Source organism: Hirundo rustica, chromosome 1 (genome assembly GCF_015227805.2).
Source record: "Hirundo rustica isolate bHirRus1 chromosome 1, bHirRus1.pri.v3, whole genome shotgun sequence".
NCBI lineage: Eukaryota > Metazoa > Chordata > Aves > Passeriformes > Hirundinidae > Hirundo > Hirundo rustica.
In genome coordinates this window covers 23940521-23955642 of record NC_053450.1, presented here as the reverse complement: position 1 = coordinate 23955642, position 15122 = coordinate 23940521, and the positions used below count along the sequence as shown (strand labels likewise).

At 42.1% G+C, this 15122-nt stretch overlaps 1 protein-coding gene across 3 annotated transcripts in view; it reads right to left on the bottom strand.

Moving 5' to 3' along the window:
* Positions 1 to 10056: 10056 nt before the first annotated feature.
* Positions 10057 to 15122, bottom strand: part of RAD54B (RAD54 homolog B) — a 64674-nt gene continuing 59608 nt past the window's right edge. For all 3 annotated transcript variants that reach the window (XM_040056461.2, XM_058422204.1, XM_040056537.1), the window contains exons 13-15: positions 14075 to 14141; positions 13573 to 13773; positions 10057 to 10891 (exon numbers count right to left, since the gene is read on the bottom strand). In XM_040056461.2, coding sequence (XP_039912395.1) covers positions 10665 to 10891; positions 13573 to 13773; positions 14075 to 14141 — 495 coding nt within the window. In that variant the 3' untranslated portion in view covers positions 10057 to 10664. The remainder of the gene's footprint in view (positions 10892 to 13572; positions 13774 to 14074; positions 14142 to 15122) is intronic.

The window sequence follows — 15122 nt, the reverse complement described above, 5'->3', positions numbered from 1 at the left end:
GCGCTCCCGGACGGGCTCGGCGGCCTCCTCGCTCGCAGCCCTGGGACCGAGGGACCGTGAGCAGCTGCTGCCACCCTCAGGTCACCCTCTCAGGAAACCTCGCTCTCTGCCTTCGCTGGAGCCTCTGCAATGAAAGGAAATGAAATGAAAGGCGAGCGCAGCGGAGCTGCTGCTGATAGGACTCCCACACCTTACTGGCGTGTTGGCATTGCCTCCTGTGGGTGCGCCAGCAGGTTTAATCTAGCATGTGCGTGGAAGAACGGGAGCAGAGGCATCTCTGACATGAAAGGGCGGACCTGGAGGAACAGCAGGGCCACAGTCATAGAATCATAGAATTGTTTAGGTTGGAAAGACCTCCAAGATCATAAATTCGAACTATTAATCTGGCACTGCCGAGTACAGCAATAATCATGTTCCCAAGTGCCACTCCGTCCCTTTCCCAGGCAGATTGTCCCAGTGCTTGAGTACCCTCACGGCTGAGTTTCAGTCCAGGAATGGGGCTGCAGTGCAGACCTGCAGGCAGGGAGCAGCACACAGTCCCTCTCTGCTGCATGGTGCCTTGGCTCTCCCAAAACCAGCCCAGCACACCTGGGCAGCCAGCCAGGCAACTGCATCCAGCCTGCAGGAACACATCGTTCAAAGGCAGCTGTGCCTGCCCCAGGAGCGTGACATCTGCAAGGACTGGAACTACAGGAGGGAAACTGAAACCGAACCTCAAGAAGGAGGTGGCCTCAAGTCACCTTAATACCACACTACCAACGCTCCAGGTAAATCCCCATCTGAAACCAGACACTCACACCCTTACACTTCTCTTACCCAGCAATAGTTTTTGCATTTGCAGCTAGAACCACTGCTGTGACCAAAGGTGGACAAAAGCACAGCATTAAGCAATCCTAATTACTTTTTAACAAGTGTTTTGCTCACATTTGTGCCATCAGGCACCACCTACATCAGCTTGCACCAGCTGAGGGGCATAGGCCTTGACAAATGTGAGATGAGAGAGCAAGAGGGGAGAGAACTTCCAGTGCTGTGAGGCAGGGTATCACTCCAAAGTCAAGAAATGCACCTTCTCGCTTCCAGAGCTGCTGCACTGCAGGGGGAGGGATGAGTTTGGTGGAGAAAACTTGGCTTATGGCAGTCCTTTGCAACCAGGGACTTGGCTTTTACTGCCTAGCCAATTAAACAAAAAACAACTTGAAGATGGGCCAAATCCATGCTCTTATTGCTCTCCTGTGATACCTGTGGTCTCTTCAGCACTGTGATACCACCGCAATTCTCCTAGGGAGAGGAAAAGAAAATGTCTGAGGATAACTTTTACAGGCACATCTCAGTGCACAACTAAATAAGCAGTGTCCTGGGGGAAATTTCATGCCCTCTTGACGATATATGCTCCAGCTGAATGCTGGTGAGTAAGATTTTTCTTGGAAGCTTCTTTCCAGAGGTTTGCTTGCATGCCAAAGTTGGGGGAAAGCAGAAATTATTTTCCAAGCAAGTTTTGTTCGTAGGAGTGTCAAGTTCAGCAACATTTTTATCTCCAGCTTGTTCTTCCCTTCTAATACAGTGTCTGTTGGTGTCTGAGACCATCAAGGTAATTTCTGGGTTGTGTTTAGCTTTCAAATCAAAGGTGAGATTTTTTGCAATACTTCAGCAGATTCTTCAACAGCTTCTCAGACCATTAAACCTTGCAACGCCTTTGGGAGGAGATACAGAGATTACTATTGCTTTTGAATTAAGCTTTTCTTTATTGTACAACTATGCAAAACAACATAGTTTGTCAATGGCTAGACAAAGAGTAGAGACATTGCTAAAAGCATCTTGATGAAAGCTGGCACTTCAAGCAGCTCTTGGATTTAGGCAATCCTCCACTGTTCATCTGCATGCCACAGGCTCCTTGGTTAACTCTGGCTTCTGGAAGCTGCCAACACACAGTTAGTAAAAGACCCCACAACACTTTTCAGGCTGCTGATTTCATTGTGGTCATATTGAGTTTTCCTCCACAAAGCAGGATTCCTGAACTCTTTCATCATATCAGGTTTTAAGACCTCACTGCTCCTGAGCAGATTCTTTTGTTCTACATCTATCACAGGTTTTAGACCCTAAGGAGCCCTTGACAATAGGCACATGCCTTGCAGATCTGTATTTTCTCCGTATTCCTAATACAGTCCAGGAGATCACTTACATTGGAAAGAGCCTTAGGAGATCCTCTAGTTTAACCTTCTACTGAGAAAAGGACCAACTTCAATATTAGATCAGGTTACTTGGGATTTTGTTTCAGTCTGCTTTTAAAAACTCCTAAAGATAGAGCTTCCTCTGACAGACCTCTGAGAGGCCTCTTTCAAATCTCTTTTGCTGTGGGGGGGGGTGGTTGTTTTTATTATAATTATTTATTATGATGATGAAGATTATTTCCAGACAGATTTCAGATTTTCTCATTCTACCATCAATAAGTCTCTCCTCCTACTCTTTTGTTGTGCACCTCTGATAAGAGTTCAGATTTCCCTTCTCACTAAACCTCAGGTGGGATTACTGATTTCTCCCATATACAGCCAAGTGTTGCAGGGAATTTGACTAATCACTGCTATCTGATGAAGAGTTCCTGACTGCACTTATGAGGTGGAGCATAGATACTAAAGACAGCAATTAGAAGTCACAGAACCACAGAATAAGCTGAGTTGGAAGTATCAAGATCAGTGAGTCCAACTCCCAGCCCTGCACAGGACCATCCCCAAGAGTCACACCATGTGCCTGAGCGTGTTTTCCAAACACGTTTTGAACTCTGTCAGGCTTGGTGCTGTGACCACTTCCCTGGGGAGTCTGTTCCAGCGCCCAACCACCCTCTGGGTAAAGAACCTCTTCCTGACATCCAACCTAAACCTCCCCTGAGACAACTACAGGCCATTCCCTTGGGTCCTGTCACTGGTCACCGGAGAGAAGAGATCAGTGCCTGCCTCTCTTCTTCCCCTCATGAGGGACTTGCAGACTGCAATGAGGTCTCCCCTCAGTCTCCTCCAGGTTGAACAGACAGACCAAGTGACCTCAGCTGCTCCTCATTCAGCTTCCTCTCACAGCTCTTCACCATCTTTGTTACCCTCCATTGGATGTTCTCTAATACTTTAATACCTTTCATATATTGTGGTGACCAAGACATTGGCTAATTTGGAATGACTGCTATGAAATGATACCAGATTTCTGTATATGTAGAAAATATTCCATTCCATTTCATATGTTGAAACAATTCCATTCACATCAGCTGCAACACAATTTATTCCCAGGTTGCTGTCCATCCTCTTTGCTGGATGAAGCAAAGAAATAGAATACACGTTCACACGAGACTTCACTCTGATGCTTATGTACAAGATCATTAAATGTCCACAAGGCAACACTAATCCTGAACGTTCACAGCTTGCAAAACAGTATCTGTGTCCTTTAAGAGGTCATGCTGCAATGAAGGTTGCAAACTTTTCCATCTGGATTATACTTTCAAATTTCCAGTGATTCACAAATCAATAGCAAAGAAGTCAATGACTCTCACAGCTTACAGACGTGAGCTGAGAGGAAACAATTGCTTTTCCAATGACTCCACTGGTGTATTTGGTTTGAGTAGAAAGATTTTGGCAGCAGAGGTCTTCAGGCGTGGCTTCTGTGCGAAACAGCTTAAAGCTTCCTCCATGTCTGATAGAGCCAATGCCAGCTGGCTCGGAGACAGACCCACAGCTGGCCAAGGCTGAATCACCCAGGAATGGTGGTGACACCTCTAGGGTAATGTGTTTAAAGGGGGGACAGAAAGGAAGGGTCTGGAAATGTGGAACAGCAGCTGGAGGAGAGGAGAGGAGAGGAGAGGAGAGGAGAGGAGAGGAGAGGAGAGGAGAGGAGAGGAGAGGAGAGGAGAGGAGAGGAGAGGAGAGGAGAGGAGAGGAGAGGAGAGGAGAGGAGAGGAGAGGAGAGGAGAGGAGAGGAGAGGAGAGAGAGTACATGAGAGAAACACCAGCAGAGAGGATGAGGGGTGTGTTCCAGGTGCTGAAGCTGATGTTCCCCTGGAACCCATGGTGCAGAGCATGGAGGTCCACAGTAGAGCAGAGATCCGTCTGCAGTCTCTGGAGGACCCTGTGCCAGAGGAGGTGGATACCTGAAGGAGGTTGTGGCCACATGGAAAGCCCATGTTGGAGCAGGCCCCTGGCAGGACCTGTGGCCCCATGGTGAGAGCAGTCCTTGTGGAGCACATTTGCTGGCAGGACTTCTGACCCTACAGGGGACCAACACTGGAGCAGCCTGTTCCTGAAGGACTGTACCGAGTGGAAGGGACCCACTCTGAAGCAGTTTGTGAAGAACTGCAGCCTATAGGGAGGACTCACATTGGAGCTGTTTGTGGAGGACTGTCTCCTGTGGGAGAGAACCCATGCTGAAATAAGAGCAGAGTGTGAGCAGTTCTGTCTCTAAAGAGGAAGGAGTGGCATTACAACCTGTGATGAACTGACTGCAACCCCCATTCCCAGGAGGAGGGAGAGAAAACTGGTTGTGAAGTTGAGTCCAGAAGTGAGGATGTAGGAAGTTGTTTTAAGACTTATTTGAAATTTGATTAGCAATAAATACAATTGATTTCCCCAAGTCTGTTGTGCTCACGACAGCAATTAGTGAGCGATTTCTCCCTGTCCTTATCTCAGCCTGTGAGCCTTTTGTCATGTCTTTACACCCCTGTCCACCTGAGGAGAGGAGCGATAGAGCAGCTTTGGTGGGCACCTGGTCTCCAATCAAGGTCAACCAACCACAATGAGTACTTAGTGAAAGCAGAATGTGAGACCAGGAATCAAGCCCTCACTCCTTTCACCAAACTCAATCCTTCTTTCTGTTTAGTATTGTTATCTGGTTCCAATCTTGATTTTTTTTTTCACACCTTTCTTTCCCACACGTCCTGTTCAGTCAGCAGGTCACCATTTAAGCCTTTGTTTGCCCAGTCTTGGCCCTCTCTCCTGTCATCTCTTTGGATTCCTAAGTCCCCTCCACTTCCTTTTCTCTCTCCATGACAATCCTGATCTCACCCATTTCCCTATCCCACACCACCTTGGCTATAGAGTTACTGCCGTGAGTGGTTTCTTTTTCCTCCTGGAGGTGGATGGAATGGTTGATTTAGGACACAGATGAGACAGTTCCTTGCTGTCAACTGTGGCACTGTGCTCTGCCTAGCAGAGAGCAACTGGAATCAAGAATTGCAGAAAGAATCTCTTGAAACACCTCTGGTTAGACTGCATTTAGTCACTCTGTGAGATGTGGGGCATTCAGGGCCTGATCACGGGTGAAAGCTCTGAGGGAATGCAGCTTGCTCAAACTGATAACACTGCAGTTCTGAGTCCCATAAAAGCCTAGTGTAGAAAAAATCAGGGGACATTTTAGCTGATCAAAAGAAAGGATATCCCTACTGCCTTTTTTTGCAAATGTTTATAAATTGGTGCAGTAATGAAGGGGAACAGTGAAAAACATGCTAGTGCAGAAGCCATACCTTTTCCTCCCATTTTTTCCCACCTCTATTTTAAGTACTTATGCAAAATATGAAGGCAAGAAGGCATTTCAGCAGAAGGGTTTCCAGTTCTGGAATAAGGACAAAACAAAGTGTTTTCTCCTACCCATTCTTAGGAACGGATCAGATATTTTTGCTAAAGGTTTTGATGCAACACAAACATAAATCAGCCTGAGAGCACAAAACTGATGAGGAAAAAAGAGGAAAAGTTTCATAGTAGCAAAGGAAAGAGGAATGTGCTGTATAGCAGGAGGTTATGGACAGCTTTAGCATTAGAAAGTACTGTTAACGCCTTCCACATTTTTAGTACATACATCAAATGTGAAATTAGCATGAATAACACACAGAGGTTCATCTTAACTCATTGTTTTGGTAATTGAATTTAGATCTTGGTCTGCAAGGTTTTGGATAAGCCTTGATTCCTGCACAGAGCTCTCTGTTGACTCAATGAGGCTGTGGAGAGCTGTCTGCCCAAACCACCCACAGGATGAAAACCCCATCAAAGGCAACTTGTTCCAGGTGGAGAAAGGAAATTGCACTTCTATTGTTGAGTAAATCTATCCCTCAAAAGGAACCTTGAAAAGTCAAGGGTCAAGAGGGAACTCACTATTACATGTCATAACTCACACTCTAGGAAACTAAAGCCTGGGCCAAGGTAGTGATACCTGAACAGCAGGAAAAGATCTATGACTAACTGACAGAAAACACCCAAAACGCTAGCTCACAGGGGCCCAGGCTTTTGTCACAGTGACTGACATTTTGCCTACTTGGAAGGAAATTAATTAGAGGAGAATGAAGAGCATATGTTGTCAAGCGTGTGTAAATCAAACTAAGCAAACAAAGGAGTACAGGGAGAACTCAGGCTGACATTAAGGCTGAGAGAGAAGAAAAGGCTGGAAGCAGCAACAGCCACAGAGGCTTTTAGACAGACATATTTCCTTCAAATCTGCTTATGTTTCCACATGTTGATGAAAAGCCAGGAGAAAGGTAGCAGCAACCAATGTACCCGAGAAGGGAAATTTCCAGCACAATACTCACAAGTTGGTTGCAGTATTCAGGATTATTTATTTGGTCCTGACAGGTGCTGCTTGTGCAAACAAGTACCACCTCGCAGCACTGGAACACTGCATCATACATTTTAAGTCCTATGAGTTCCTATGCCTACAGAAGCAGTCTTGCTTTTGTACCAAGGAAAAGCACACAAGGCCTCGTTAAAAACCATTTCCAATTCAGCTTATTCTTCAGTTACTCCATAAAGCCCAAAGTAGTTTCTGTCATTGTTCTTTATGGCCTTCCCAGATCTTCTAGCCACAAACACATAATTTATTTAAGCCACACATAAACAACCATCATTTACGTCAACTTTTCATTCAATGGAAAGCACATGAAAGAACTACTTTCCTTCTGTGAGTTACTTGCCTGCAAGGGCTGGAGCATGTCTTTCCAAATTCCTGGTGGTAAACCCAAGCAGTTGTCAAAGCTTGTTCCATATTTGGCATTTTAAGAACTTCCCATGAGGTTTTTTCCATTACAGTACCATTTGGCACCTCTCTGTACCAGATGACAAGTGAAAGAACTTTATGACCCCTGAAAAAGGCAGACCCTTAACCGTACTTGATGTCAACCTCTTGTCAGAGTGCAAGATATCTGTGGCAGTTGCCATACAAACTTGTATGACATCCAAGTGAATGGAGTTATAGTTCAGCTTGCTATTCTTTAAGATTCACTTACGATTAAGGGTCACCATCTCAGCAACAAGAAAACTCATGCCAAGATGGTTAAAAGCTGAATCAACAAAAACAGTCATATGAAACCCATTAAAAAAAAACCTTTGCTGCAGTATGCAGAAATAAATAAAACACCACTCCTGCTTTCTAAAATCAGGGTTGGTCTCAGGCAGGAACATGCAGTACACTTGTCTCTCTGGCAGCATGCCCTGTACCAGAAGTAATTGAAATTCTCCAAAATCCCCTCCTCCCATCTAAGACCTGCCGAGGAACAAGCACAGTATTGACTGCTGTATCTAAGGACTGGCTGACAGGCCTCCCTGCCCAGTGTGATTCAGAGACCTGGAGCTGCCATCCTAAGATTAGCAGACCATTCCCTAAAGAATGTGTCTTCTTGATCTCTCTTCTGACAGGGTGAGCACTCCTCTCTGGGCCACTGGTGAAAACCAGCTCAAATCAGTGTTATTCCAGGGAGTGCCCTAAAACAATCTCAGCTCAGCCGGAGCACACCCTGACTCGATAACCCTCAACATCTCACACCTATAAAGGCACTGGGATGTTTCGCTGGCACTGCATTCACCACCTGCTGCCCCAGGCATACCTCTATACTGTTCCCATAGCACTAATAAATATCAAATATTGGCAATCTTTGCTCAGTAGTTGTTGAAAGAATATGCTGCTTGCCACCGTGCTTACACCTATAGTATCTGCTGCTCTTCATGCTGCAGTGGAGAGGCAGCATTTGAGACCTGTTGTTAGACAGACTTGCCTTCCTCTTTGGCACGTGTCCATAAGAACTGCCTTTTGGTGGACGAATGCTTACGTCCTTCAAAAACTGGAAAAGGCAACAAAGTACATTAATTGACAGGTGGTATTTCAAGCATTGCACTGGAACACAGCCATTGCTTCAACATCCCTTGCCTCCCCCTTTCTGGAGAGCAAGTCTTTGATCTAAGACGCTAAGACTGATTTGTGACACCATAAACTACATAGGGTTCTAGAGCTGGCATCACTGGCAAGGAATTCAGAAGCTGCATCTGAGACCATCTGCTAGACCACTATCAGGTCCTCCTGATGTCTGTCTCTCAGCTCCACCACTTCCCCATTCTCTACAGTTTCACACTTGTTAAGAGAAGGGGCAACGTGGTGTAGCTGGAGACTTGAAATCCCCAATACACCTTACCAGACAAGTTAGATTAAGGTAAATTCACCACAGGGACTTTCCTAGGAGACATTTCTCTCATAAGGGTGAAGAAATTCACATGTCCACTTGCTGCAGTCTGTATGGAAACTCTGATTATTATACTAGGATAAAACATGAGCAGAATGGGCTGGTCTTACTGTGTGAAGGCTGTTGCAGACTACTGTGAGAGAATCACAGATGGCACAGCAGTAAATTAGAGTCTGTATTCATGCTTCCTATGTTTTCCACAATGTATTCTTTCAATGAGAAACAAAATTTTTCAGGAAAAATAAAATTTCTGAATCAGATTTTCAATCTGCATCATGTGTAATGCCATGTGCAGCCTGTTACTTGGATAGTATTGTCTTACCCACACAACCAAGAAGCACATACGTACTTTCATCATGCCCTGAAGTTGTGACAGGTGAAGGAGATGCACTTGGCTGGCAGGGTGGATGCTAGAGGAGCTGTCCCCCCGAGCATCACCTTGCAGCTGCCACCGTCAGAGATCTGGGGCAGCCTGGCATAGCTGGGCACAGACAGGGAATCATACTGAAGCTGTGACTGGCATTGAGTGTGTTTGTGTGGGCTGGTTTGGCCTTCTTGACCTTGAAGCAACATTACCTAGTGTGACAGCATCAGCAGAGAAGGCCAGCACGTGCTCCTACAGACAGGGACAGGAGCGAACTTCCAGAGATTTATGGGCAGCACAGATCCAAGTATCGTCACTCTCAGATAACTATTATTACAATAACCATCATTATACAGAGTGCCTAGAATCTCCACCTTGAGTTACAGAGCTGCAAACCTTGTCCTTGCCAAGAGAAATAAGCTGTGTGAACTTTGCCTGACAGCAAACAGGCACCACAGCAGTGGTTAGATAAGCGTGGCCACCACACCACCATGCACGGGATGGAGAACGAGCTCCTTTAGCAGTCAGCCTAAAATGTCAATTATTTATTTAACAATAATTCTTGGTAATAATTCTAATTATTATCAAGAACACAATATGCATGCCAAGAAGATGTTCCGAACTGATGACTTTCTCAATCATTCTCTCACTTCAGTCTTCATTACTTCCTGGTGTCATCCAGCATTAGAGTCAAAGCAAACTCAAAAAACCCTCTGAAATAAATATGGATGGCAAATAGGGTCAGTGCACATGACTTTCAAGTTCCAAAAGTGCATCAAAATGCAAGGAGAGTGGCTGATGATGGGTTAGGATGGGCTGTGAATTCAATGCCAGCCTGGGAAAAAAGGCAGTAATAACAATAACAGAGAATAATTTAAAATGTTTCTGAAATTTGGTTGGGCAATAAGGGTCTGTTGCCACATATACCAAATATCATCATGTGACACAATGAAAGATTACGACAATGGAGTCCTCTTCTTGCTCAAGGTCTTTCAAATTCTGTAAGTTTGCAATAGTTCTGAAAATTACCCATTCTTCTGTTCTTGTGGGCATTTCTAAGTACTTCACTTAAAAGCTACAAACTGATTTTCAATGTTTGTGTCTTCAAAGAAGGGAAATACAGTCATTAAAAATATACCATAAAAATGTTCAGTACTTCAGTCTAGCAACACACATCCTTAAAAGGAGTTAACAAAATACAGACAATCCTGTACTACGTATGTCTGAGAAATAAAGTTTATTTTCCCAAGTAAAAGCAATAGGCGAATTCTAGAATATTTTGACACAGTATCAAGCCATGCCCTCAGATTTTAGGACATTAGTGACTATTGCTCTGAATTTCATTAAATTGTAAATTCAACAGAAAAAAATCATCTACCTTGTAATAAAGCTGCATTTATATGGACACACAACATTGTTATAACAAAAATCCAATCAGAGTCTTGTTAACAGCATATACATATATATAGCATTGCTCATTTATAAAAGTTGGCTGAAGACTTGCCAGCTTTACAAGCAATAAATCATTATGAACAAATGTAAACTATAAACCAAAGTAGATTTACAGTAGAAATGTGCATAAAAACAATCTAATTATTATATCAAAGGAACAGAATACTGGAAAGCAAAGTTAGTTTTAAAGATCTGTATTATAATTACAGCAGGTATGATTAACTTAGTAATAACTGTAACTTTGTGTAAACACCAGGAATCGCATTTACCCAGAAACCGCATGAGAAACACATAACAGAACTGGGTAAAAAGAACAATAGGTAGCTGCACATCAGTTGTTTGCAAGGCCTATGACAAGGAGGATGCAGAAAAAGACACTCAAGTTTTATTGGGTGGGAAAGTAGGATTGGTTACATTCTGGAAAACGAAAGAAACATTCTCTTTTATCCTTTCAAGGAAAGGATCAGCAAGAGTCTGACGTGTCCCAGAGAAATGCTTCCATTGCATCAACTGTGACATGGAAAGTGGTTTCTTTGAGCTTGGCTTCCCATGGTTTTGTTCAAGCTGACAGCTTCTAGATATGGGAGGCTTTTCTGGGGAAGTATCTGGAAAAAATGATGCAGTAGACTAATCAGAGAAAACTAAGACAGAAAATGTCAGTCTGAATCAATAAGACAGCTGGTGATAACAAACAAGGGAAAATAAAACAGTACATATAATCATTCTGTACCAAAAAAATCCAAACATATATCCACAGTAAGAAAGGGAAGGTTGTTTCTTGCTCAGTGACTGAGGTTATCAAAATTACCATATGCAAGACAAATCATTTTACACATGGATGGGAAAGGAAATATCTACCAATTTCCTTCCTCTGTCTTCCTAATTCTGTGGCATTTGTCCTGCTCTCATTCTTTAAGTAAATCTGAATCTAGATATATGTTGCAGCAAAAATCATGCTAGCTTCAATTTCTTCCCAGAGGAATCACTTCAGCCAGCTAAGAATAATTTGAGTAGCTGTTTCATTGACTCAGCACACTAGATTTGTACAGTTTGTACATCCAGATGATGGCAAGTTGTTCAATATACACAGTACTGTATATCACAGTAGGGAAAAGACTACTGCTGTGAGATTAATTCACTTTTAAGAGAGGATCCTAAAGCCCCAAACAGTATCAGGTCATTGCAGTGCACATCACACATTGATGGCTTTATGATTCATCTGATGCCTGGGATAAATGAAGAAATAATTTGGTATGGAAAAAAATTGCATCATTACTGTTACTGGTTTAAAATTTGTCATCAAATATTTTCGTAGCAGTATTACGTGCTTGTTAGGAAAGACCAGTGATCTGAGCAGCATGACTCAGACTATTCCTGGTCTTTTTAAATTTCTGAGAGCCCATAAAGACTCATAAACACAAAACTTTCCTTTTGACTGACGTATGGCATTTGAAGTAGATTTGAAATATACTTTTTTTCTAGCCAGAAGAAAATTTAGAATAGATGCATTTACAGATTCTGCCTTCCTAACTCCTAAACTACACTATGATCAGGTAAAACAACAGGCTTATAGCTTTGTAGCTGATGTGAAGGCCAGCAGAATAGCAAGCAACCCATCTGTATGATCCATGCACAGGAAATTTCCTCCTTTCAAGACCCCTGTTTTCTAAAGATGACCCTAGTGTGAATGGACAACAGGAGATGATAGTTGTGAGACCTGTATTATATTGTTTGGTCCCTCTTCAGTTTATCTTTTGAATCATACTTGCTAGAAATGGAGGAGACAAATCATTGAAAGTTCTTGGCTTTTCTAGGCAGCAGAATCTATCCCCAGTAACCTGGAATCTGGTCCCTTGATGAAAATTTGAGTTTTCTGTTCTCAGAAAGGCAAAGGGACCAGCTAGTGGTAGATGCATTCTGGGGTTATCAAACAGAAGCCCATGACTCAGAACATTCTGACTAGGGAGACAATGAGCCAGCTTGTCCTCTGCTCTTTAAGAAGTCAAACCTTCCCCTTACTCTATCATTACCACCACTTAAGTCTAATAATCACCTTCAGGGTTTTCCTTGATTTACTGCCAAAAGGTTTTGTTCACTGGGACTGGGAACTATGCTTGAAAAAGAAACCAAGAGGCCCAACAATGCTGTGATTGAATTGATGAAACCAAAGTGTGCTCAAAGCATAAGATAAGAAGTCAAGATGTTAAGACAATTGCAAGCTGCTAAATAAAATTATAAGCACCAGTGTTCGACATAGTAGCAACACAAAATTTATCTGGATTTCTGCAATCTGGGAGCCACACCTGCCTCACTGCATTCCACTGGGAAAATGTGGCTAACATTTAACACAAAAGGTGCCTATATCCCACACAGATACTGTAATAGTACCTAAGTGGAGTATGGTAAATTTAGAAAATCACTTATGCAGAAACAGAAGGTCTAATTTTTCAATCATTAAAGAAAGACACAAAGATGATTTAATCAGCATATGGAGCAAAAATAAAGGAGATAATTCTTCTGGTTTATTCAAATTCTCATGGCTACAGAAGCCCTGTGCTATCACTAGCAACATCCTCCCCATTTTGGGTAGAATGAGATGAGAAAGAAGTACAAGTCTAAGCTATTACCTGGGACCCTGCAAACCATCAAGCAAAAAAGTATTGGGTTTGCATTACTTCTTTTCCTGCTCCTGTCTATTGAGAACACATGCTCTTGTACCCATTTATTGGGCTCTTTTTATTGATGTTTCTGTGTGCATTTAGAAGACTTCAGTATTGGTACCACACTATCACTCCTGCAAATAGTATACATGGATATTGCATTCCCCAAAAGAGAAATACACCAAGGCAATAGACATTCTTTCCTTTAAGAAACTAGATGAGCTATAAAAACTAAAATGGATAAGATGCAAACATAACTTATGACAATTTTTTTTTAAATCACGTTCCCAACTTAAACCTATATACCTGTACACAGCAAGATATGAAAACAACTTTGATATGCCAAAAGAACAGGAGACAGGTTCCTACAGAAAGGATAGATATGAATATTTGCTACCTGCATGATAAATGAACTGGTTGTTACTGCAAGGAATTAATCTTCCTCCTCCTCTCTCCATGAAAGACTCTTATGTATTAGATAAATCAGCCACTATGTGCAAGATTCCATAATGAACCTCATTATTTCAATCCTCTTTTACTGAGCATCAAAGTTTTCTCCAGAGACAGACTATATATTAAGAACGGATTCCTCAGCAGTGGCCAGAGATAATGAAAAACAAACTCACTTTGATGGTCAATCTTTCCCATACAGTCACACTCAAGCAAGTCATGAGTAACACAGCTGGAATCTTCATGCAGAGTAAAGAGATTTTTAAGCTCCTCAATAGAAAAATGTGTGTGTTCAGATGTCTTGGAAAGATCTACAACTGCTCCAGAAAGGTCTTGTTTGCTGATTTGTCTTTGATAAATCTTTTCCTCTATTGAGCCTGTATTGAAAAGTAAAACAGATAAATTGGGATAATTTTTGACCAGTATTTACAAAGAAATCAAATCCATTTGTTGATAACAATATACATAGGAAATGCTAAATCACTATTTTCAGTTATTTAAGAAAAACCAAAGCAAAAGCAAATGAATCAATGTGATGTCTCCATCCTAACTGAACTCAGACCAAATATATATATATTTTAAAGAACAAATTATTTTCAAAAACATCCCCTCTCTTTCTTTTATGGACAAAAAGTCAATATCTGTCTCACTCTGAGTAAGTTGAGCACCATCTCTGACCTGTGGTTAGCAGCCTGTAGATATGGACAGTATGTTTCTGACCATCTCTCCACACTCTAGCCATTGCCTAAGGAAAGCAAGAAGATGAAGAGCATTAACAGCCTGCTATGCAAGGATACTTTATTAAAGCCTGTACCCTTCAGTGATCAAATTACCAGTTCTGCTCACTTGCTCAAACAGATGTTGTCTGGATAATGCATTTCCCAATCGCTCTCTGTGATTGTTTGTGTAAATTTTCGAGTATTAATTGTAAACAGTTTTGAAAATATAATTTACTTTCTGCCATTAATGCTTATCTTCCTTTCTGTAAACTAAAGTAGGAAAAGTAGGTGTTTCAATTATTTCCTGAAAGCATTCCCCTCTTCATATTTGTTTTCCAAGCATTAACAACTATTTAATATTTCAGGAATACTGACCATTCTCCCCCATCTCCAAAATTGTTTGGTTTTTTTTTTTTTATTTTTGCCACAATAAATCTTTAAAAGTGACTTTTACATTTCTATTGAAATTCTAAAAATGATCGTTAGCACCTCCTTTATTTCTTAAACAAACAAAATGTAAAACTGAGTACTGCTATATGATCTCTTTTTCAAAAATGCATGGGTTACACCAACATCCTCGGTACAAACACACAACAGGCTGCACTGTCTCTGGCAACCGGTAGCAATTTTGTCTGACTTAGCAGACTTTTTCAAGCAACATGACAAGTGACCACATGAGGGTACTAATTCACCCTGGGAAGAGGAGCAAGGCCAAGAATCAGGGCTTATTTCAGGTATTAAGGACACAGCATTACTCTACAATAAAAAGTTTCTTACTGACTTCATAAAAAGTTGGGTTTTTTTAATTGTTATTTTTAAGGACTATTTTAACTGAGGGCTCTTACGCCAACTAAATAATCCCTTGAGGCCAGCTGTGCCCTTATAAGAATAGCACAGCATTTGCTTTCTTTTTTTCTTTTGGCATCACTGCCATGTGATTTTCCCATTCTTGCAATTCTGATCAGTCTCTCCCTTTTTCTCTGGGATTGCAAATCAACAGCAACATT